Source organism: Talpa europaea (genome assembly GCF_964194135.1).
Source record: "Talpa europaea genome assembly, chromosome: 6".
NCBI lineage: Eukaryota > Metazoa > Chordata > Mammalia > Eulipotyphla > Talpidae > Talpa > Talpa europaea.
The window spans coordinates 119,500,189-119,526,339 of record NC_140072.1 but is presented as its reverse complement, the minus strand read 5'-3'; the positions used below and the strand labels follow the sequence as shown (position 1 = coordinate 119,526,339).

Below are 26,151 nucleotides of genomic sequence, written 5' to 3'. Positions count from 1 at the left end.
TTTAGAAACTTAGGGAGGGTTTGCAGTTTAAGCAATTACTTGTCAAATGATCAATTTGAGAGGCAATACTTGCATGTTCAAAACCATTGTTATTGTCAATCGGCTTATGTTCTCAAGCTTTAAGTTTTGAGAAATAAGCAAAGGAGTTAAGATCTTGTCATGATGTATTTCTAAAATGGCACCACAATCTTGTAACTACAGAATTTAAGTGTTCTTTTAGGCTACCAGGCTGTAAAGTATTTGGTTCTCAAGTTATTGAGAAGTTGAAAATCAGTTCCTGTCTTCTGTAAATTTGCTTTAACATGTTCCTGCTGCCTAATAGAGTTTGAATTGATTTGTTTTTAATTCTATGACTTTGCATTGCCAGATAGTTAATAAATAGTGCTTGATTGTGGTGAATTTTCTATTCCTGGGGGAATGAAGGGCGATACCTACTTTTTGCAGGTCATGTTTCTCCTGCAGCCTTTCATAAAGTTACAGAGCACTGGGTAGAACATACTTCAAGGTGTCTGATGTGAAAGCAGGCTTAAAGTAAGAATCAAGAATTTTCTGGGCTGTTTTATTGATGTTTGAGGCAAAATGACCATGATAAACATAAACCGACTTCAATTTTTGCAGAGCTATTTAACTTTTGAAAACATCCCTAGCACTATGATGGTCTAACATTACTTTCTTGCCAGCTTTACATTGAACTTGAGCTTTACAAATTTTGTTTGTTTGAATAAGGAATTGTTACTTTTGTGATTGAAACAAAAGATCAGCTTGTGTCACTGTACATCACTGGATTAAAGAATTGTCAGTGCCCAGTATTTTTTCTTTTTTTGCTACAGGCATTGATGACATGGCTCCTCTGATTGCCCCAACCCCCACACAGCTACCTTTGCAAATTCTGCTTCTCTAGGGGAAGTGGGAAGTGAAGAGTTAACTCAGGTGGGTGGAGAGTGGGAAGTAGCCTGAAGAGTAAACCGTCTCTTTCCTCTTGGTTTCCGCAGAAATTCAGATGTGTTCTAAGCCTGCTGGAGTGACCATACTTCCAAGAGCTGATGGAGGCCAGAGCTCAGAGTGGCGGTGGGTCCCAGCCCTTGCTGCAGGCACCCCGTGACAGTGGCAGGCAGCGTGGGGAGCCCGACCCCAGAGAAGCCCTCACCCAGCAGGTACACGTGTTGTCTCTGGATCAGATCAGAGCCATCCGAAACACCAATGAGTACACAGAGGGGCCCACTGTGGTCCCGAGACCTGGGCTCAAGCCTGCTCCTCGCCCCTCCACTCAGCACAAACACGAGAGACTCCACGGTCTGCCCGAGCACCGCCAGCCTCCCAGGCTCCAACACTCACAGGTCCATTCTTCTGCACGAGCCCCTCTGTCCAGGTCCATCAGCACCGTCAGCTCGGGGTCTCGGAGCAGTACGAGGACAAGTACCAGCAGCAGTTCCTCGGAACAGAGACTGTTGGGATCATCCTTCTCCTCCGGGCCTGTTGCTGATGGGATAATCCGGGTGCAGCCCAAATCGGAGCTCAAGCCAGGTGAGCTTAAGCCACTGAGCAAGGAAGATTTGGGCCTGCATGCCTACAGGTGTGAGGACTGCGGCAAGTGTAAGTGTAAGGAGTGCACCTACCCGAGGCCTCTGCCATCAGACTGGATCTGCGACAAGCAGTGCCTTTGCTCAGCCCAGAACGTGATTGACTATGGGACTTGTGTGTGCTGTGTGAAAGGTCTCTTCTATCACTGTTCTAATGATGACGAGGACAACTGTGCTGACAACCCGTGTTCTTGCAGCCAGTCTCACTGTTGTACACGTTGGTCGGCCATGGGTGTCATGTCCCTTTTTTTGCCTTGTTTATGGTGTTACCTTCCAGCCAAGGGTTGCCTTAAATTGTGCCAGGGGTGTTACGACCGGGTTAACAGACCTGGATGCCGTTGTAAAAACTCAAACACAGTTTGCTGCAAAGTTCCCACTGTCCCACCCAGGAACTTTGAAAAACCAACATAGCATCATTAATCGGGAATATTACAGTAATAAGGATCGTTTTATTTTATTTTTTTTTTAACACTCATATGCAACCGACTAAACAGTTAGAAACTTGGCACTGTTAATAGAGGGTTGGGATATTCTTTGCTGTTTGCAGTGAAATGCTTTTTGTCTGTGTGCCATTTTAACTGATATGCTTGTTAGAACTCAGCTAATGGAACTCAAAAGTGTGGGAATACAGAAGTTAGCGACCCATATGTTGCATAAGCTACAGCAACAGATACTCCTAGGCAAAGTTTTTGTTTGTGAATAGTACCTGCAAAATTTGTAAATTAGCAAATGACTTTTTTTCCATTGTTTTCTCCAGAGATAATGTGCTATATTTTTGTATATACAATAATATTTGCAACTGTGAAAAACAAGTCGTGCCATACTATATGGCACAGTCACAAAATATTATACTAATATGTTGTACATTCGGAAGAATGTGAATCAATCAGTATGTTTTTAGATTGTATTTTGCCTTACAGAAAGCCTTTATTGTAAGACTCTGATTTCCCTTTGGACTTTATGTATATTGTACAGTTACAGTAAAATTCAACCTTTATTTTCTAATTTTTTCAACATATTGTTTAGTGTAAAGAATATTTATTTGAAGTTTTATTATTTTATAAAAAAGAATATTTATTTTAAGAGGCATCTTACAAATTTTGCCCCTTTTATGAGGATGCGATAGTTGCTGCAAATAAGGGGTTTACAGATGCATATGTTCAATATAAAATAGAAAATATATTAACGTTTGAAATTAAACTGAGCTGTTTTGTCTTATTTTACCTTGTCTTTTTTAATATTTTTCCCCCCCCTGGAGTGAAAGAAAAACCACATTTTGTTAGGGCCAGTGTTTCAAATGAAATAGTTTCACTTATCTATGAAGTGATTTTTATCTTATGGTTGCATCTATGAAGTGATTTTTATCTTATGGTTGCTGCTTTAAAGATTCGGTGATATTCAGAGATAATTCTTGTAATCAGGAGATAAATAACACCATTTGACTGACTTATTTGTATTAGTCACAGAAGAGTTTATTTTAGCTATTTCATTGACATTGATTTGTTTTCCCTTTATTTTTGCAGATTTGCTGACTTTGTTTTACAGGGTTTGGGTTTTTATTTTTATTTTTTTTTAATCTTAAACTGATTCGGTCATGAGACTTTCCTAAAAGATTAGCAATTAGGCTTTTTTAATAGTGCAGTATTAAGAATGAATGCTGTGAGGATAATTCCAGACTAGAGAAACAAGTTTACTTTGACAGATATTTATTGAACGTTTTCTGTGGCAGATGTGTCTTATACACAGATCATACACAGATCAATACTTATAATTGAGGCAGAAATGTTTTCTTCACCAAGCTGATTATGGCTATGTTTGTATCCAGTCTATTTGATTTTAGACCTGTAAGTATGTCACCATCACACAGACGCCTTATGTTAGAAAAGACGAAATTTGTTTTCAGAAATTGGGCATCAGGAAATTTCATTCTGCATTGACAATAACTCAAGCCCAAGCAGGTCAATTTGAGAGGCCCTGTCCCATTTAATCCAATTATCCAGAAATTTGTTAAATTTTATTCTGGAAAAAAGACTCAGTGTGGCAAAAAAAAAAAAAAAGGGGGGGGGTATTTGTAAATTGTCTTTTGGGAGCAAATATATTGCGAGCTGCAACAAAATCCATGTTGACAAATACTAGGTTTTCTATTTGTAATAAGTCACTTGATTAGTCACTTTGTGGATGATGATTTTTTTCTTCCCAAAGTACAACCTTTTGCTGCCAAGAATCACCGGAAGTCTAGGAAATGATTTACCTGTCATTATTGTTTAATCTCTTGTTTCCTGTTCAGAGGCGCCTTCTCTTAACATCGGTTAAGAGATCTTAGTACGGTTGTCTTATGTTTTCTGAAATTGACTTTCAAGGAACTATATGGTCTCCTCAACCAAGAATTTGCTGTAAGGATCTTAAGTTTCCTCTCAACTTTCCCTAAAACACAAGGGTTAAACTCAGAAATGTAGGGATTATCAATTTAGGAAAACAATGTTACACTTTCGATTTTCCTAAATTTAACGCTGGTCATCTAAGAGGACAGTGTGAACGAACATTGCAAGGTATCTTACTCATACAGTTACCAAGATTTGTAAAGCAGAAAAAGTTTGACTTCATCAAAAATTCATATACTAGTACATAGACTGTCTTTGGTACAGAAATTGTGAGTCATCTTTCACTGCATAGTTTCCAAAGTATTTTCTAGAGAATTATATCAGATCCAACTGGGTTTATTAAAGAGGTAGATTTTGTCCCCTCCCGCAGGGTTATTGAATCCCTACCTATGATGAAGCGACCTAGGAATTTGAACTTTTGATCATTCCACTAGTGATTATAATGTGAGAACCACCAATTACAAATTGCTTGCTACTTTAACTTTTTCCTTTTTCTAATGGCATCCCATTATAGCATATTTCACTAGTTTATGGAACACAGTGAGAGCCAAATGATGCTAGAAGAGGACTTAGTGTAAATATGGACTCCTGATGAAAATAACTTATTTAAAGATAAATAGGAAAATTGGATTTCTTGAGATGCTTCCAACTAACTTATGAAATGTTGAGTTTATCTATAAACCAATGTAGAATTCATTTTCAAAATATGGAAAGCGAAATGTTTATATCTAGCCAGATTGAAAACAGCTGGTACTCACTCTTGAGTATGTCATTCTTTAAATGTTGCAAGTCCTCTCTCGGAGATGAGGAGGAATAATCACCTCAAGTTCTGTCATTTCTACTTACAGAAAATGGTATGATTCTAAAATATACAATGCTGTAAACCCTCAATAAATATTTTTTTTTGAAAAAGGAGAAAATGACTTCTTTTAGGAGATATAAATTGTGACAAAAAAATTTTAATAAGCTAGCCAAGAAAGATATTAAAATTAGTATTATAGGTGACATATAGATGTCACCAAAAAAGCAAAGTTATTATGTAAATTAGACCATTCCAGAATCTTGTATAATTTATACTTTCTTCTATTTGTTCTTTTGAGAGGGATTCAGATGTTTAAAGGTGCTAAATACAGCCCAGTGACATTTAAGAAATCAACCAAACTACAGTAACTTTTACTTGTTTAAATCCTTACGCCACCTTCTGATTTAACAAAAACATTCTTGTCATTAATTACGGTAGCATGAAACCTCAAAGTGAGATGTAATTAGAATTGCATTATTTGTATTATTTAAGATACAGGCTCTCTTAGATGAATATAAGAATTCATATTATAAATACAATGGGTTTCTAACCTAATAGGCATTCTGCTGATAATATGATAGATTAAATCATAAGGTGATGCTATAAGGATCATTGCTACAAACTTGTCAGTTGACTGCTGAGCTGAGCATTTAGAGAAATGATGTATTTTTTTTCTGATTTCGTGCCTTTTTCTTTTTTTTTTAGAAACCTGTGCATTCTCAGTATTGAGATTCATTTAAGAAATGACAACTTGATTGTTGTTACTTAAAACATTCATTTATGTGTTTTGAGATTTTAAGTCTCTGCCAAATTTCTGCCATGTTGGAGCATGCTCTGGGGATTGTCTGTGAGAGAAGAAAGCCAAAACCAAGTGCAGGTACTCCCAACCAAACTTTGCATAACTTCTTTCTCCAGCACACTTTTGTCTCCAGGACTGACTGCTGCCTCCAGGTTATATAAGTTAAGATATTGATGATGTCAGGTAAATAAATTTGCTCTCTGCACAAGTGCCATGAGGCATTGGATAGGCAATTTGATATAATTTATTAACTTTTTTTTACAGATTTATTTATATAAGAACCGGGGTACAGGCCAGATGTGTGGGAGAGTGAGAGGATTCACCAGAGACAGAGCGGGGAACAGAACAGGCAGCCTGACTGAATGAAATACACTGCTGAGGGGAGCAGTGGGTGAGACAGGAGAGGTCTGCCGCACCAAGTGGGTTGCTCTGGGGCTGGCAGGGATTGAAACATCACTGCAGAGGCTACAGACAGTTTCACAGCACTGTGCTCAATCACCTGCGCCACCAGGGAGGCCCTAATTTATTAAATTTTGAGCATATAAATTAAAATTTAAGGGGTTTAATTTCTCTTGCAGTTATATCCACAGCTGACTATTTGCTTTCCTCTTAAAACGCAAAAGGACCAGGATGTAGGTAAAAAGCACAACTTTGAAAATTGGTTTATTAAAGAAAGTCATCCTTTAGAGCACATTTTAGTAAAGAAAAATAAAAATTAGTCATTAACTAGTTAAAATATTATATGAATCCATTCGTTTGTTTGCAATATTCATTGAGGCAAAAGTTATGTTAATTTCTATTTTGGTTAGGGCAATTTCCTCCTTTCTCTGACATACCAAGGGCGTGTCCCCACCAATTGAAGACCAGGCAAGAATCTTAAAATAAGAGCTAATTAATATTCTATGTGAAGCTATATGTTTGGATTATTTCATTATTGGTTTGACCATTCATGGCAAGATGGAGCGGACTACATATATATCCTATACTTGGATTTTGCTTGGATGCTACATCATTACTTCCATATATCATGAAATAGCCATCAATTAAATAATTAGAGACAAAATGTAAATACTATACCATACTTCTGGTCAAAAGTAAACTTCATTTAACTTACAATCAAAAAAGAAAAAGGGACGTTAGAAACATAGCAAATAAGAAAAAAAGATAAGCATTTGAATTTTTATCTATGGTTACCAAGTGTTTCACATTTTTATTTAATACTACATTTTGACTGACCTAAAGATCTTTTGAAAATCAGTCTTTTTTTTAAAGATTTATTTATTTATACAAGCACTGGGTACAGTCAGAAGCATGAGAGGGTGAGAGAATTCACCAGAGCCAGAGTGAGGAACAGAACAGGTAGACTGATGAAATACACTGCTGAGGGGAGCAGCTGGCTGCAGGAGAGGGCTGTGGGCAGCTTCGCAACCCAGCACTCAACCACTGCACCACTGGGGAGGCCCTGAAAAATCAGTTTTAATGAAGATTAGAATGAAGTCTGTTGGTTCTGGGTTGCCTAGGGACATGTAAGGCTTCAGCCTTAAAGGAGTTTGTAAACTCAAAACAATTGCTAATAAAGAGAAAAGAATTTGGCTGATAAAGAGAAGAAGGGCAACCTAGGAATGAATTTAGGCATCAAAATAGTCTTACATTTCAACTGAATGAATTTTTTGGGAATGGCTACTTATGAATACATGAGCTGATAAACAAAAGAAAGGGTTAACAATTCCAATGCAAGTGCAAGACAAGACTTTCACAGTAAAGATGTACTCAAGTACAGTACATGGATGCCTTCTTAATAGTGGGTTTGGGCTTCTCTGCAATAGTTACAGCTATTTAAATAGTCATAGTTTCTTTAAAAGGACAGGCAACAGAATTAGCGCCACTCATTAAGTGAAACTGTTCACTATGCTTTTATTCTCAAACCTCAATGAAATCTAGAGATGTTTGACTAATATTTGACAGCAATATTCTGTTTATTTTTAACATTACAACTCATGATTCACTGAAAGCTTCCCTTAAAAATGTGGGTTATCAGATATATTTTTAAGATCTATAAGAAATACATTGGAAAGATCCATCCTCTTCCAATTCTTGCTGGAAATTATCTCTGGTCATCGACCCATCATTTTAGCTTGCTTCCATAGCTAGAGAAGGATGAATAATCAAAAGAAGTGTTAGGGACAGTGTGAAAGGAAGTGACTGAGCTTTGAAGCCATTCTTTCCTAGCCAAAAACAATGCCTGAACCTGCGTCTCAGGTTCACGTGGCATTCAAAGCCTAGAGGGCCACTTCCAGCACCTAAGTTAGTACAACTTCCATATTGAAATGGTTTTGCGCTCCAGATAACATCTGCTCTATTGACTTGAGTTACTAGGGCTTACAGTCGTGCAGGGTTCTAATAAAGTCCCCATTTGTATCATCTCTCCAGCTCTAAAGCTGGTTTGCTACACCCTTCTGGGTCCCAAACCCATCTTTCCTGCTCCAAAGTAGGCATGACGTAGCCCTAATATGTAGGTCTGGTCATACCAAAAAACTGTTCCTACAACACCATAAGGTTATATATCTTACTGAAAAATAAAATTCATAAATTTAGACATCTAATTGGCTTTATTAAGTGATTCATGAATAGGGCAGCAACTGATCTAGATACTAGAAGAGGTTATATAAAATAGAGGGCATTTAGAGATAAAGAGGGTGGGACAATGTGTTTAGCAAACAGTTCTTTCAGGTAAAACCATCTTCCCTCAAGGGAAGGCAGGGGGTCTCTTATCATGCGAATTTCCTCACTGGGGCTGATTAGGAAACCAAATGATTGATTAGTTTAGGATTGCATTATTGGAGTAGATTAAAAATGAAGGGAGATTACCTTTTAAGTCTGGTTGGGGACTCAGAATGAAGGACCCCATTTGGGGCCTGATTCTATTTTTAAACAATTTAAAGGTCACCGTTAACATGATAAAGCTTAGTAACCTTATAGAATGCATCAAGCAGCAGCATCTATGACACCTCGGGTTGCAGTTCGTACCTACTGTGTAGGCAAGCTAACTCCACAGACACCCCAAGAGAGGTTTCCCTCTGACCCATCACTGTACGTGAGAAACTGAATCCAGGAGAGGCACCAGGCCCATCATCAACATTTACCTTTAGGTCTAAATGTCACCTGATTCTGACCTATACAATTAGGATAGAAACTTCGAACACTTGCTCACACTGTCAGCTTACACTGACATGCTGAAAATACAGATTTTTTTGTTCAGACTGTTTGACTTGTTTGATTTCAGTCATCTATGAAAAATCGTAAGATAAGAAATCAATAATGTGTCTTCCAGGTCTTTGTTCTGCTACATGAGCCATAGACTTAGGTTGCAATTACTTGTTGCTGACAATATTTTTTGTATATCTTCAGTGTAAAAGTGTGTTGGGGGTGGGTGGTGTTCATTAGATCTGTGATTATAGACAAGCAAATTAAGAACTGTGCTCATAGCCCTTTTGGAAGCTAATAATCCAGGATTAGATTCTAAATCATAATGCTCGGAGTTAACCACTTCCTTCTCTGGACAATTTGACCCCAGAAGAGGACATATGGCAAAGGCAGAGATTTTTTTTATTTTCACTACTGGGAGGGAGAACGTATGGGCATCTCACCAGTAGAGGCTGGGGATGCAGCTAGTCATCCTGCTATGGGTAGGGCCCCTTACAAAGAATTATTTTATATTTATATATTATTTTATATTTGAACACAGTCATGTAATTATTATGTACGCCCATAACAGAGAACTGTCTAGCTCCAAATACCAATAATGGCAAATTTGCAAAACCCTGCTAGAGAGGAAACTGGGGAAATAGTGGGGGAAATATAATATGTTTTTTTTTCTGACACTCTCAGTTGTGTGAAGGAGGGTGAACTGTGACCATAACTGACATTTCCATCCTGAGTACTACATCTCTGAAGCTTTGGTGGGAAATACCCTACATTCTGTAAATATCTATATGCGTCTTATTCACCTCCTCTGCCCTAGCATTTTGAGCTCACGAGCTTTGGAGACAAGCTCCTGTACAAATGCTCTCTCTGTTACTTATTAGCTGTGCAGCCACAGGTACGTTAAGTTTCTCTATCCCTAATATCTTCATCTGAGAAATAATAATAAATCTTGACCCAAAAGTTGTTGCAAAAGTTGAAAAGATATGTGTGAAATATTAACCCTGTGACTGCTACAAAGTAAGTACTAAATAAATATTAACTCTACTTTTCTATTCAGTTGATTTCCCCCCCTCAGGCATAGTGTTAAACACTGGAGATATATTATCTCCTGTCCTCCTGGAGTCTGTCTGTAAAACAAACAAATATTTACTCTAGAGTATAATGCATGTGATAATAGATTTAAAACACATGAGAAGTAGAAGTGAGTAACACTCCTGGATGTAGAATGTGGAATGAGAAAATTCTCAGAATGGTTAATATTTTCACAGGGAATGATCTCCACAAGTAGGTGGCTGCGTAGGAACTAGAGATAACTGAGATAGAGAAAGGGGTTCATTCTTGAATGTAAAAGAAGAAAAAGGAATAGGAATGAAGCCAAAAGGGTTATTGAATTTCAGACAAATCTTTATAGGAGATTTTAGTTAGTGAATATTGGCTTCTAATAAATTGTGTGTGTGTGCATGTGTAGTGTGTATGCTCAAGAACTGTACATCTTCAGGGCTTCCCAGGTGGTGCAGCAGGTTGAGCACAGTGCTGTGAAGCTGTCTGCAGCCTCTGCAGCACGGGTTCGATTTCCGGCCAGCCAGGGAGATTCCCACATGGCGTGGCAGACCTCTCCTGCCTCGCACACTGCTCCCCTCAGCAGTGTTTTAGGTCAGTCGGCCTGTTCTGTTCCCCACTCTGTCGCTGGTGAATCCTCTCACCCTCCCATACCTCTGGCCTGTATCCCAGCTATTGTATGAATAAAAAAGAAAAAAGAAAAAAGAAATGTACATCTTCAGAACTTATTGATGTCACTGTTTCTAACAATCTTAAAGGACATATATTTGTTTCATACAACAAAATTAGCTGTCCCATAAAAGTTACAAGGTCCATTTGTTGACCCCCAAACATACCAAGTGAAAATGCTCATTTGAAATGATTTGCTAAGTAAAATGATTAGTTTACCCTATTTTTCATTAATTTGTGGTATGTAGTCTCTCTTTTTCATTAAGACATTTTAAAACTCTTGGAGAAAAGTTGAAGTATAAATCTTTTAAAATAATACTCTAGGGCCTCCCCTGGTGGCGCAGTGGTTGAGTGCTGGGTTGAGAAGCACCCGCAGCCTCTGTAGCACTGGTTCCATCCCCGGCCACCGGCAAGGGTCCCACATGGTGAGCCAGACCTCTCCTGCTGCGCCTGCTGCTCCCCTCAGCAGTGTATTTCGTCAGTCTGCCTGTTCTGTTCTCCAGTTTGTCTCTGGTGAATTCTCTCATCCTCCCATGCTTCTGACTGTACCCAGTGCTTGTATAAATAAATAAATCTTCAAAAAAAAAGAAAGAATTTTAAAAAATAAAATAAAACTCTAGTTTTTTTAAAAATATGTTAAGCCCTTTTTCTACTTTCTAGATTTAACTTTGATTTTTGATAGGTATTAAAGTGTCATTTTCTGCACACTCACCTAAGTTGTTAACAAATTCTAGCATATTTTACGAAATAAGCTTATACTGGGGCCTCCGCGGTGGCGCAGTGGGTTGAGCTCAGCATTGTGAAGCTGTTTGCAGCCTCTGCAGCACGGGTTCGATTCCCAGTAGCCAGGGAGATTCCCACATGGTGTGGCAGACCTCTACTGCATCACCCGCTGCTCCTCTCAGCAGAGTATTTCAGTCGTCTGCCTGTTCTGCTCCCTGCTCTGTACCTGGTGAAGGCTTTCACCCTCCGGCGCCTCTGGCCTGTACCCCAGCTCTTGTATAAAAATAAATAAATGTTTAAAAAAAAAAACCACTACTTTTTTTTTTTTTTTTTTTGTGGGACCCTCGCCGGTGCCCGGGGAACAAACCGGTGCTGCAGAGGCTGAGGGCAGCCTCGCAGCCCAGCGGCTCAACTGCTGCGCCACCAGGGGAAGCCCCCCCCCAAAAAAAACTTCTTTTAAAAAAAAAAAAAGAAATAAGCTTCTACTGAAAAGAAGACAAAGGCAACAAAATTTTCATATGACAGCGTTAAGTGAACCATCTATAGTTAACATAGAAGTCTGAAAAAGAAAGTATGTGAAACTATTATTGGATATTAGCTAACTACAAGATATTAAAGGTGGAAAACTTGTAGTATGACTTAATAGGAAAAACAATGTCTATAAAATTATAGCCCATGTAACTTCTTGGGAAGTCACGTAACCTCTCTGTGGTTTAGTTTTTTCTCTGCAAATGATGGGCAACAGCACATATCTCTTAGCAATTAAATAAAATGCTACCATTTAAATGAAGAAACTTGTTAACAGGAAACTGTTAAAGAATAGTGTTAATACAGTTCTATGTTCAGTTTACCATTTCTCCACAGAGTATGTATGCATGTATATATGTATGAGTTTGTGTGCATATATAGATTTTTGCAATGCTTCTACTAAAACAAACAGCTATATCAATACTATACACACCTTATTAGTCTCATCCAAAGGCAATCCATTTTGAAGTCACTATCAGAAAGAAGGACTTTGGAAATTATTTACAAAATCCAATTGTTACATCTTTATTGGTCAGTTCCCAGTTGGGTTGCAACAATAGTACCTATTTGTGTGTGGTGGTTTTGTCTCATTCTGTTGATTGCTTGATTGAACTGGTGAAGGAGAAGGGATTTAATGGTAGTTGGGCAGTTTGGGCAAAGCCCAGCCTTTGGCATATAGGAAAGGATCAATGAACACTTGGTGAGTGACTAGATAAATGAATTAGAAGCAAATACATTGAAGGTGTGTAAGAAAGGGTATGAAGAGTAGCACATGGTAAAATGTAAATATCAACTGAGTGCATAGATATAATACAGTTCTCAATTCTAAGAGGAACACCTGCATTCTCATCTACGCACTTGTAGGATTAGGATGCATCTTTCAATCAATGGTGTTTTATAATCACCCTTGACTTAGAAGCGGTCATGCCATCCTTCTCATTGCAGTGTTTCAACTTGATCATGGCTATCCAGATACCCACTTCAATCGAGTGTCTCTGTGTTGTTCTACACAATTTAATTGTTTAGAATGTCTTCGTGAAGCAGCAGAGAAATGAAAAGTTACCTTGTACATAGAAGATAAGAACATTAAATGCCATATTATTGGACTCAAATTTAGTAGAAAACAAAGAAATATTTGTGATTGGAGAAATGGTTACAAATCATTTTTCTTGTAAAAAAAAAAACAAGTGCTTTTAAGACAGCTAAGAAAGGGAGATGCCTCCAGGCAGATTTTCCAAGCAATGTTACTCTGGTATGACCAATTTATATATTCAATAAGCTACATTGAGATTTTTGTCCCGAATTTATCAGCAGTACTTTCACTTTTTCATGATTCAAAAATATTGGGTCTCTAACAATCCATGATGTCTTAAAGTTTTTAGAAATACAGGAGTCATTTGGGATATTTACAGAAACGGCAATGCCCAAGCAGCACACTGAGGACAGATGGAATATTGCCTGACTCTTGAAAAACAGGTAGTGAGTAGGTGTTTTGGAAAATCAAAAAAATTAGAATTGCGCCAAGTCCTTTTCAGCAAGGAGTGAAAGGACCAGCCTAGCTGAAACTCACTTTCATGTAAGGGTAAAGTGGAAATAAGCCTGGATTCCTCTATCCTGAGGAATCTGAATGTCAAACTAAAGAACCTGGATTTTATCCTAACATGTCTCCCAAAATCCCTTTTTGGCTATTTCATAACATTTTCTGATTGATAGTAAGAGTGATCCTTCAAAGCGTATTCTAAACATTTTGATCCCTTTTTAAACAGATCTGATGATTTCCTTTTGCTCTGAACAAAGTTCCTGTTCTTTCAAGATCCTGAGTGATCTGGTACTTCCAGCTCTAATACGTATCTTTCTGCCCCATTAAACTCTAGCCACAAAGGTCAGTTTTTTCTGTTTTTCTCACCAAAGTTTCTTTCCTTCCAGCCAAACATCCCTCACAAATACTATTGCTTTTGCATGGAAGCTTCTCCTTCCTTAACCTTCATCCCAGAGAATTCACCTATAAGAAACTCTTACTTTTTTTAAGATTCAGTGAAAATGTCACCTCCTCAGGAAGCGCCTTTAAACCCGAGCTCATATCTCGTGATTTACTGTCACATATCATTCAGTTTTTTCTTTCACAGTACATATTATCAATGCAGTTATATACTTAACCTGTGTGATTATGTTTAATCTTTTGCTCCATTAGATCTTTTTTATTGACAGTTGGGCTGAGCACCTGGTACATAGAAGGTGCTCAATAAATATTTGATGAATAAGTGAATACATTCAACAGAAAGCAAAGATATATTGATGATGCATAAGACAGAAAATTCGTGAAAAAGTAGCCTATTGGGAACAATCAACTGATTATTTTATGTGGAAAGAATTAGAAGAGTAAGAATTTGAAGCTTACTTCTTCCTCCTAGCATAGCCATTTGTGGGGGAAGGGCAGCTGTATCATGTTATGGCTTTTACTTACACATCTATTCTTCTACTGAACTCATTGTCAGGTGTTTAAAGCAGGAATGAGAACTTCTTTCTGTCTCCAGTGCTTATCATAATGCCTGGCACAAAGGAGAGTCTCTCTAAATGTCATTTGAATGAATGGGTTATTATTAACCACAATTCAACCATTATAGAGATGGGTCTATTATGATTTTATATGTATACATTTCTTATCTTAAATTCTCATGACCCTTTACAATATTTTTTTTTCCTTAGCTAAGCAGCCTTTGCATCTATTCCATCAATCCAAGCAGAAATGTGGACAAGATTTTCCTAGTGGCAATGAATTCAGTGACAAATTGGAAAGTTTTATCATTTTTTTAAACTTTGCTAGTAATCAAATAGAATCAGCAACAATTACTCTTATTAACCCCTTACTGCCCCCAAAACACTCAACTAGCCTGTACCAAAGGGCCCTCAAAGAGAAATGCCTAAAGATAGATGCCAAGTCTAGAACATACATACCTATAAACATAAAAGAGAGGGCTAAAAAGAGAAGAAAGTCCCTTGAATTTCTGATCATCTTGGACTTCTGTAACTTAACTGTATGTACCAAACATTTGGAGATATCTGTTAAAATGTATGTTTTGAGGGCATCCCTGATGGCACAGAGGGTTAAGCTCCATGCTATGAAGATGTCTGCAGCCTCTGAGGCGCGGGTTCCATCCCCAGCCAGGGAGATGCCCACATGGCATGGCAGACCCTTCCTGTCTTGCCCACTGCTCCTTCAGCAGTGTATTTCAGCCATCTGCTTGTTCTGCTGCCTGCTCTGTCTCTAGCGAATCCTCTCATCCTCCACAGCTCTGGCCTGCACCCCAGTTTTTGTATGCATAAAATGAATAAATCTTTTAAAAAATGCATGTTTTTAAAGGTAGGTTAAGGAAGGGGTATGAGGTTCCTCATTTCTAACAAGCTCTGGGTCCTTCTAGATCCTATAGATCTGCTGATAACCCTTTGGAAGTACTGTATTAACCAGGGCTCTCCAGAAAATCAAAACCAGTAATATCTACATATCTGTATCTTTGCCTAGATCTATGTTTATACCTTCCTTTACCTAGCCATCTATACAGATTTACTTTAAAGACCTTATTCATGTAATTAGAGGCAACTGGCAAGTCCAAAACTGCAGGATAGACTAGCAAGCTAGAGACCCAAGGAGTGGCCAGTTTTGTAGTTCAAGTCCTAAGATATATGTTGAATTTCTTCCCTTTTGTGGAGATCAGACTTTGTTCTATTTGAGAATTTCAACTGATTGACTAAGGCTCACACACATATAGACCAGGAATCTGTTTTCCTCAAAGGTTACCAATTTAAAGGATAATCTCATTAAAAAAATCCTTACAGAAATATCCAGAGTAGTGTTTGGTCAGATAGCTGAGTTCCATGACCCAAACTCATATATAAAATTAACTGTCTCAGCAACAAGGATCTAGAGAAACATATGGTTCTAGCACATGCCTTGGATTTGCAGTATTTGTGGCATGAAGGCACGCCAATAAACAGAGCACTTCATTAATGACAGTTTTCAAAGTTAGCCTGTCACTTCTCCTTTGTAGAGTGAAGCAAGATAGAAATAAAAACATTTTAGGATAGAAATAAAAGCATTTAGGTGTATCAGTGTACCCTCTTTTTTTTTTCCTCCTCTAAGTTCTTAATCCAGACCATAATATGAAAATTGAGCCCAGTCATGCAAATGTAGTAACTGATTACATTTTACAGTCCTTTACATACATTATCTCATTTTAACTTCCATCCTGACTACTAACCTTTATCAGCATACTTTTAGGAAAGATGTCACTATTGTTATTTTACATTAGAGGAAATTAGAATTTTGATACATGAGAAAATTGCCAAAATCATATAGTACGCCAGTAAAAACACCTTTCATGCCCATTGTTTTGATTTCAAGTCCCATGTTTGATCATATCATAGTTGTATCTAATAATGCTTACAGAGAAACATTTCTTGAATTCATTGCACGTTGAAGATAATTATTTTTTCCCCATCTTCATATATGGCCAACAAACTTTTTTTTAATTAAACTATTCCAAACTGTCTTTTTACATGAGATCTAACACTATTTTTGTTGCTGTGATTGTCATCACTATTGCTACTATTCCTTCAAATCAGTGACTAGTAATAGATTTCATCCAGTTACTTCTCGGCAATTCTAATTTACAAAATAATAAAAGAATATACAGACTTTATATTTTGGACATGGTACATACTGTTAAATGTTCTGAGAATGAACCTTCTTTGCCCCAGCATAAAAGTGAGCAAAGCCATCTGCATAGGCTTGAAGTTAGTGAAATAGCTAAGCAAGATATGTTGCCTACAGGTAAAGCCAACATTTTTAACTTCCACTAATGAATGACCAATGAGCTGAATCAAGATTTAAACCGTGGGTGCCCAAGCTTTGCCTCTCCATAGTGCATTCTTTCGAAAGGAAAAGAGTAAACCTTAGCATTGCTTTCTTCTGCATACAGATAGCATCAAGTTATCTTTAGGTCAAAAAAACTGAAGTATTTCTGTGGAGGAAAATGACATTTTTAAATTAATAACTCACTGTTCCCACTATAAACTACATTCAAACTTGATTATTGCAGCAGTTCTTACAGAGTAAAATCTGTTGAACTCTCCCAGGTTTGAATCCTTACTTTATCCAACACATGCTCTTTCTACTATCATTCAAACTTTTAGTCCAGTTAGTAGACACATAGATTAATTAGTTGGGAGATATATCTAAAGAGATAGTCATAAAAATATATTTTTTATCCTTTCTATGAGCTGTCTTTTAATGAACCATAACTGAGAATGTATTTGAATGATGTAAGAGTTCTCACACCCCATAAACTTAAGAACAATTTATGTAATGGTTTATTTAAAATTTGCCATTTAACTCTCTGGTCAATTATCATTTGGAAACATACCATTCATTTTAATTATTGATTTTCAAAATGATAATAGAACGCAATTATTATGTGGTTGTTCTAATCAGAATAATCTAAAAATAAAATTCTGGAATCTCCAAACTAAAACACTAAATATCATATTCTATCTGAATGTGATAGAATTCCTCAATCTAACGTTGCCCAAGGAATATGCTAGAGCTATAATTGTGAATGTCCCAAATTCTAGGTAGGTTACTACTATAGCTTTCATTTATTCCATATAGGAATTGAAAGATGCTGATGTATTGAGTGTGGCAGATGCACTTTTATTCTTGTTGTCTGTCCCACATATTATTAAACCCAAGATTCACATCCGCAAATGTGTTTACCAAAAGAAGATAACAACTTAAACACTTTTTCAAACAACAGATTTGCAGTAACATTTGGATATGTACAAAAATCTACCTGCCTGGTCACCCAGCATAACCTACCAAAAACGAGTCTTCTTTCCTAGGATTTATGTATGTACGTATTCATATATTTATTTCAAGGAATGTTCTTACACATATTTTGAAGGGAGACATGAAACAAGGATTTGACTCAAAAGGCCAAACCTTGTCTTACGTACCTGCTTAAATTCTTGGAACCAAGCCTAAACTTTAAGTAGCAATTTAAACAGTAAATAAATTCTGCTAATGGCTATTAGATTGTTAACTGGGGAGATTAGTATAGGGAGTAATTCTAATTAAATAGAGAACACTGAAAAGAGTTGAAACGTTTCAAGAGTAGATTTTGTCTCCCATGCCTCATTAGGAATATAAAATCAGCTTCTATTGTGAGAAGCACAACCTTTCAAAAGACTGCTCTTTTGCCATAAAAAGGTTATATAAACTTCATTTTCAAATTTTGCATTCCTTCTTCAGTAGCAAAGGCTATTTTTATTGCCCAAATCCAATTAAAACTAAGCTAAATCACCATGTTCTATTTTCAGTTAACAATAATTTATGTCCCATTTAGACACATAAAAAGGCTGACTTCAGGCCCTGTTGCAGAATTTAAGAATTCACAGATCCTTGCCTCCCAGTACCTCGTATAGAGCGTTTGAAGAATGAGGCTTTGCTGATTCACTTGGTTTCCTCACTCAGTGCTCACATCTCACAGCTCACACCAGATATACAGTTGGCAAGAAGAAAGAAGGAAATGAAGGTAGAATCACTACATATTGCCTAATGGGAGGTCTTTTCCACGTAAAGTGTAACTAAACAATTCATTAAGTTAAAAAATAACTTTGCATTTTGTAGCAAGATAGAAGAAAATCTTGTATTTGCTTAGCCCCTTTCTCTCTTAATATAAGTGAGTTAGGAATAGTTCTTCAGCTCTGCTATTCTTTGATTCTTTGACCCTTGTTTGATACGCAGGTATTAAAAATATTAAAGGCATTTCTGCCTATAAGAGGCAGAGATTGTACTTTATCATTTTTTTTAATGTAGTATCATCATGATAGTTGAAAAGAAACAGAGAGAGAGAGAGAGAGAAATCACTTTCAATTTGTTGAGGTAAATGTCCAGGGGCTCTCAGAACTGTACAGGAAGAGCCCATGGCATCAGCACTTGCAGCGTGAAGTAAGGAAAAGCTACTGGTTACCTGAGCCTGGAGAAAGGGTCAGTCAGGTGCCTGATTCATCTCCCTCCCTCCTCTACTCAGTACTCCTCACTCCTGTTTCTCCGGGTGATACCAAAACAAATTACACTTCGTTGTGGTCTTAGACTATGTCAACAATGCAGGCTGATCCTTTGCCGGGAATAAGCATGCCAGGAAGGAGCACACCTATAACTGAGACTCCTCTGAGTCATTTTATTTATTAGTTTATTTGTTTATTTTACTAAGGGAGTCATTTCCTAAAACAAAACAAAACCCCAATTTATTTATTCTACTTATTCACTGGTGCAATACTCCAGAAAGAACCTGAACTTTGAAGTCTAGAATATCATAAATTGATTCCTGCTCACCAGAAGAAGACTGTGTGACCTTGAGTGAGTGTCTGAACTCTCCGAATTGCTTCATCCTTTTGATTGGGAAAATAATACCTCTCAGGTTTTATAAGAAGCTTTGGGCATTTATACACAGAGCACTTAGCTCATACTGGTGGCTTGATAAGTGTTAGTTCCTTTTTATCTCCAATTCCCTTTATATTTCTCAATTGTATCAATCTCTGATATGATAGTCTTTCTCTCCTGATACCCACAGCTTTAAACAAAAGTTTAACTTTTGTTTAACTGTGTGTAGTTAAACAAAACATACTGACGGAATCATTGTCTTAATTCTCTTCCTACTATAGTGTCCCTCCAACACTACTCGTGAGAAAGGATTGCAATGAAAATCAGTATCCCTATTGGGGAGTCAGATTGTTTCTTTCTCAGGGTGACCAGCATTTTTCTGAATTGCTCATATATCAGGGAGGCAAGAAGTATTAATCTCTGGATGGTCAGTTGAGTGCTAGTTTTTGAGATATCAGGACATAAGCATTATTTGAGGCAAATCAGTCTCATAAAGCAACCCTATGTCCTGCAATGTCTCTGCAAATTCTAGTGGATATGAACTTTCCCCTTTCTGCATTGCAGTTACACTGTCATGTTCTTAAGGAACAAATTTGGTCTATATGGTAGCATGTTCCCTGATACCGGGGTAGAAACTTTGCTTTGGACTGACAATTAGAGGGGAGGGAACTATCAATAGTACCATCAGAACCTTGAGGCATGCAAAGTAAATGGAAGCAGGGTCCTAAATCACAGGCAGACACACAGCCATGCTGCAGACAAGGAAGCTGCAATACTGCACTGGCTTTGTCTGTTCCTTACACCCTCCCACATGCTTCACTCCTAGAGCTACCATTCATGCATGAGCACAGGGAGTAACTAGATAATAACATTTCCCAGTGTTTGTCCTATCCCAAGATCGCCACTGTATTGTTTAAAACTTGTAAGTTCCTCATTGAAAGACAGTGATAAGGATGCATGTGTTAGGAAAAATCAGAGTTTCAAAAAGTAGTTCAGCAAAAACACATCTAAAAGATAAAATTCCAGGACAACAAGATCCATATCAACAAAGGGTGCCTTGCAAAACAAAACTATTTTTCAATTGCTTGATTGCTCAAAGAAATGCTCTGTTCATCTGACTAATGCCATCAATGATTGGCCGTGAACAGTAGGCACTTGTGGGGTATTCTTCCTCTGAAAAAGTATGGAGTAAATGGACCAACAGTGAGGAGAACTGGATTCTGATCCTGATTCTATCACTAACAGTGACAGCAGGCATATCATCTAATCCTCCTGTGAGGCAGGAGAATTGCATCAGTGCTACATGGTCACTGAAGTCCTTTACAATGAGAACAGGTTCTAATCTTAGTAAAGAGAGAACTAGGTCATGGCAATAGCTAAAGTCTTGCATCGTTTTTCTATCTAGCCACCAAGAAGCCATCCTCCTGCCATTTATTTAACCATGCCTAAAATGTAAAGCGCATGTTCAACCCTCCATGCTATCTGTGAATGGAACAAACTGAACATTCAACAGAGAATGCAAAGAGATATCAGGGAATCCACTGTTGGATTTATATAAAAAAGATTAGGACAGAATGACTGTCAAAGGACATTAGCTCAAGGAAATAGTTTTTGATTAGAACATAACTAGATTGAATAAAATGTGACTCTACAACTCAAAAGTATTAATACTTAAGAGGTAGCAAAATTGGTTTTCCCATCTAGAAGGTGTTTTACTTATTTATGTTTGTTTGTTTTGCTTTTATTGAAACCAGTATTTCTAATAGGGTTTCCTCTTTTAGCCTGAATGGCTTAGAGGACTTCAAAGTTGGGTGGGGAGGAACCACTGTAGTGTAGAAAGAACATACTTATACTTTAAAATAACAAAAATTGTTCTCACTATTTAACGTAGGGACACACACTAGTGACTTCAAAGGTCTGGTTCAAGTTAGACACTCATTTCATGTCTGGTAAGACGCTGAGGGAGAATGGCGGGGTTAATGGTAGTGTTAACCAGCATTTGACAGTTATGTGTTCTGGGTTAAATATATTTTGTGGGCCTCCCTGATGGTGCAAGGGGTTAAGCACCACGCTACGAAGCAATCTGCAGCCTCTGCAGTAGGAGTTCGATCCCCGGCCGGCCAGGGAGCTACCCACATGGCTCAGCAGGACCTCTCCTGACTCACCCACTGCTCCCCTCAGCAGTGTATTTCAGTCAAGCTGCCTGTTCTGTTCCCCACTCTGTCTCTGGTGAGTCCTCTCACCGCGCCCCTCCACCACCCCGCACCTCTGGCCTACACCCAGATCTTGTATGCATAAATAAATAAATCTAAAAAAAATACATTTTCCCATTATATTATCTAGTTTGAACTAATGTAATTTAATTTTAATGCAAGCACAAGTGAGCAGTAAGAAAATAACAGAACTGATATTTCTATTCCAAGTTCTTCATCAATCAAGATGCAAGGAAAAATACAAAGATAGTCTGAAAGAAAATCAGAAAAAAATCTGTGACATATGGACTTCTCTTCCCTAACATTAGCAATGAAACACATCTGTGTTTATTTCATAGACTAGAATTTTGTGACATCTTTTTTCCATTATTCAATTGCCAATTATTAAAGTTAATTGAACTTATCCTAAAATCAGATTTTCAAATCACTGAATCACAAGATATTAAGTTAATTTTAAAATTAAATATATTCAGAGATGGTGGTTTTATTATTTGAAAGGGCAAATTTATTTGACATACTGTTCATAATAAAGAACGATTTTTAAACATTCATCACTCTATATCATATCCTTTAAATTATTTGGTTACATTTTATACTAGACACAATACATTAATATAGCAATACTTGCATATTTATAAATTATGACACAGTACAGTCTAAAGTTTTACTATGGGTTAATGAAAAAATATGTTCAGTTACTACTAAGTAAGAGAAAAATTTAGAACATGAGTTGGAGGAGGCCTTCTTTACTATCTAGAGGATGCTGGGTTTCCTATCTGTACAATGTGGAAAGTGATGGTATCTACTACATATGACTTTTTGTGAGGATTTGTCTGTGTATTTGTGTACGTATCTTTTATTATTAATTTTTTTAAAGATTGATTGATTGATTGATTGATACATACATACATACAAGCACTGGGTACAGTGAGAAGCGCCGGAGGGTGAGAGAATTCACCAGAGCCAGAGCGGGGAGCAGAGCAGGCAGAAGGACCGAAGTACACTGCTGAGGGCAGCAGCGGGCGGCAGGAGAGGTCTGCGCGCCATGCGGGACCCTCCTCCGGTAGCCGGGGAGCAGCCGGGGATCGAACTGGCGCTGTAGAGGCTGCGGGCAGCTTCGCAACCCAGAGCTCAACCGCTGCGCCACCGGGGAGGCCCTGTGTACGTATCTTTTAAAAAGTGCTGGTCAGTATGTACAGTATTAATATGTCCTTCTTTGCTCCCTCTCTTCCCTCACATTATTACTACATTTCCCAAATTTTGTTCCAGTATATATTTCTGGAAAAGTATCAGTATAACTTTGAGCAATACACAGCTTTTCTTGGAGATTTGCTAGTCAGATTATTATACTGAAAGTTTTAGAGCTTTCTAAAGTAAAGGATATCCTGTTTATTTTTATTTAGTTCTCCATTTCTTAGATATATTTGATCCCAGAAGTAAAAAGGAAAATATATGAATAAATCTCAAAACACAGATTGGGAAACCCCCTTTCTGATTATTATTAATTTTTCTTAATATTGTTTTGCTAATTATATGTCAAGACTGTTAAAGTTCATGTTGGCTAATACCAACCCTCAGTCTAGGTTCAAGGCCAGAGAAAACTCGTATTTCAGCAAGTTCTTATCCTGATTAGAGCACCTCTCCTTACAGTTGTGCTTCACATGAAAAATGAATGAATGCATAAATAAATAAATATATACATAAATACCAGGGCAAGTCACACGAACCATAGCTTAGTGACTTCATTAGGGAGGTGAGAGGGGATTCTAGCCCCATCGACCAAATTCTTAGACTGCTAAAGAAAACAAACAGAAACCTCCCTTGACACCTCTATCGTAGGGCACGCATCCGTCTGAACATTGTCTAGCACAAATTTGGCAAAATGACTCTTCAGGGAGAGTTTGCAGAGTAGTTTCTATTTCCATTTCTGGTACTTAAGGTTAAGTCTGCCCAGCAGAATTGTTGCTTCCCTTCCCTCATGGGAAGTCACATTTCCTTCCAATCTCCTGTAAAACTCTCCTAAACAACTGTCAACACTAGTTACAACACTTCTAACCCTTCCTGCAAACAACAAAGGACATGGAGAAATTTTTAAATGTTTTTATTTCAAATGCTATTGGAATTGTTGCTGGTTCTTTTTTTTTTTTTTTTTTGGTTGCTTTTTTTCTTTTTCTTTTTTTTTTTTTCATAAGTCTACCTCATCTCTGCATTACCTTGCAAATCCACAACCAAAATCATTTCACTATCAGTGTTTGAAAAAAAAAATCTGTAATATATCAAATGAGAAGCAAAACATAGAAGATCCTCTTTAAAAAGCTTTAAGAAAATGCAATGGTCTTGAATAAATAACTATCTCCAGGAGTAACAATTATTTGAGTATTTTTTGCTTTTTTAAAAAGTAAAATACAGCATTAAAATGATTCCTAAATCACTGAGAGGTATAAATAAAGGGATGTTATGTAACTTCCTGGGTCGGGGAAAAAAAGTCTTAAAAAATTTAATTGACATACTTGTAAGAACAACAGTATCATACTGAAGAATAAACAATTATAAAGTCACAAATAATTTGTTCTTTGGAGTGGCAAACTTTTCAACAATTTCCAGATTTTCAACACTGTAAATAATATATAATTTAAGACTGTTCTGTAAGTTACAGGGATGATGAAAGATATTTTTCTTCAGGAACACTGTCATAACTAGTTTATAAATTTGCTCAAGTTAAAAGCCAGATATTTCATAATTAGATGATTAATGAGTCTGTTTCTTTAGTTCATGGGTCAGATAGGGGTCTAAGTTAAAGATTTCCTAGGGTTTATGAAAAAGAAAAAACATATCCTTCTACCCCAGGACGCCTAAGCCATCCCTCTCTGGTCTCTAACACCCTAGTGGTTTGGAAAACTGGCCTGGAAAAGGCCAGAGTCTTCTTTTCCCCGGAGAGACTTCTATAGGCCTTCTGCCTCAAAATGTTCATTTAATTCTCCTACTAAAACTCGTCTATCCTGATACACACCGTCAACAAGTTGACTCCTGCACCTATCCAGCTCTACCAGCTACTATATACAATTTCTCTCCTTTCTATACCAGTTGCATCCTTCCTGTGCATACATTTATAGTTTCTGAGCAGCATTCATCAACTATTATTAAACCGTTTTCTTGGACTGGAATTCCCATCTTCTACCACCCTCTTCCTCTGTACCTTTAAATTCCACCCTGAATGCCACCTCCTCCAGGATGTCTTCCCTGATACCCTCAGTCAGACTCAGTCTCTGCCTTCCTTAAAATCAAACAGCACCCATTTTGACCACTGGTTTATCTTGGATTTTTTTCAGGATTCCAGGCTGTTTCTTTATCTGATGTTACTGCACACTGTCTTGAAGGTCGGGTCATCTTTCCCCATAGTTTTGCATAACAATGACATGAAACCGAATCCAAAATTTCTACCTTCAGCTCTGATGAGTCCCCTGGCAACCCACTAAAACCTGATCCTTTACCCACATGTTCTGCGTTGGATGATTATCTTTTGCCCACTCACTTGAGCTGTATTCCAGAATCACCCTGAATCATGTCTCTTCCTTGTCCTTCATATCTGATATGTATCTAACTTGTCATTTTAGTCTCAAAAGTCATTCGCAAGGCCCCACTATTTCCTTTACTTTATCCCTAAGCTCAGTGTTTGATGCCAGACTATTCATTTCTGGCCTAGATTATGCTCCTGACTCTTTCTCTCTCTAGTTAGCCTATGCCTATTTGCCTTTCATTTATTGCTGGAGTTATCTTTCTAAACAGCAATGTTATTTCCAAATTTGGATAGAATTTAAGATCTGAATTTGCAACTAAGTGTGTGATCTTGGGTGAGATGCATCATCTCTTCAAGTCCCAGTTTCTTCAAAGGAATAAAACCAGTATCTACTTAATAGGATTGTTGTGATAATTAAAGGGTATGATACATAGAGAGTGCCCAGGACAAAATTTATTCCACAAAAATATTTTATCAAATAGCTTGTAATATAAGCTACTACTATTATCATCATCCATTCATAGAGACCAGATTCCTCAGAGTTGAAAGTTGAACTATTAACCATCATTCAATAAAAATTGTCTTTATTATATAAACTCTAATGAGAACCAGGATCACTGCTAATCAATGTCTGCAATTTGGAACATTTGTTCTTAACATTCATAGTTTTAACATTATTCCATTATTTATTCCTTTGTCCATAATATATATATATATATAAAAGATTTATTTATTTGTTTGTTTGTTTATACAAGCACTGGGTACAGTCAGAAGCGCCGGAGGGTGAGAGAATTCACCAGAGCCAGAGCGGGGAGCAGAGCAGGCAGAAGGACCGAAGTACACTGCTGAGGGGAGCAGCGGGTGGCAGGAGAGGTCTGCGCGCCATGTGGGACCCTCCTCGGGGGAGCAGCCGGGGATCGAACCGGCACTGCAGAGGCTGCGGGCAGCTTCGCAACCCAGCACTCAACCGCTGCGCCACCGGGGAGGCCCTGTCCATAATATTTTAATTTGTTGTCCTGTCTCTCCCAAGGACTGTCAAAGCCTTTTTCAATTGTCCTGCAAGAGTGCTGCTCCCACAGCCCCCAAGGTAAGTGGAAAGTATATCAAGATCTTCGTTTTAGGACTCATCAATCTAAATATAATTTCCAAATTTGATGAACAGAAATCCAGTTTTTTTCATTGCAGTGAGGTAAAGGGCATTCAGAGCATTTATCTATTCGAAACTCCATTGTTTTAAA

At 37.6% G+C, this 26,151-nt stretch overlaps 1 protein-coding gene across 1 annotated transcript; it reads left to right on the top strand.

Moving 5' to 3' along the window:
- Window positions 1-1,043: 1,043 nt before the first annotated feature.
- Window positions 1,044-2,226, top strand: SPRY2 (sprouty RTK signaling antagonist 2; the record flags this gene model as incomplete). The annotated part of the gene is made up of 1 exon (XM_084235960.1): window positions 1,044-2,226. The coding sequence occupies one exon, from the start codon at window positions 1,044-1,046 to the stop codon at window positions 1,989-1,991; it is 948 nt and encodes a 315-aa protein (XP_084092086.1). The 3' UTR covers window positions 1,992-2,226.
- Between the last annotated feature and the right edge of the window lie 23,925 nt (window positions 2,227-26,151).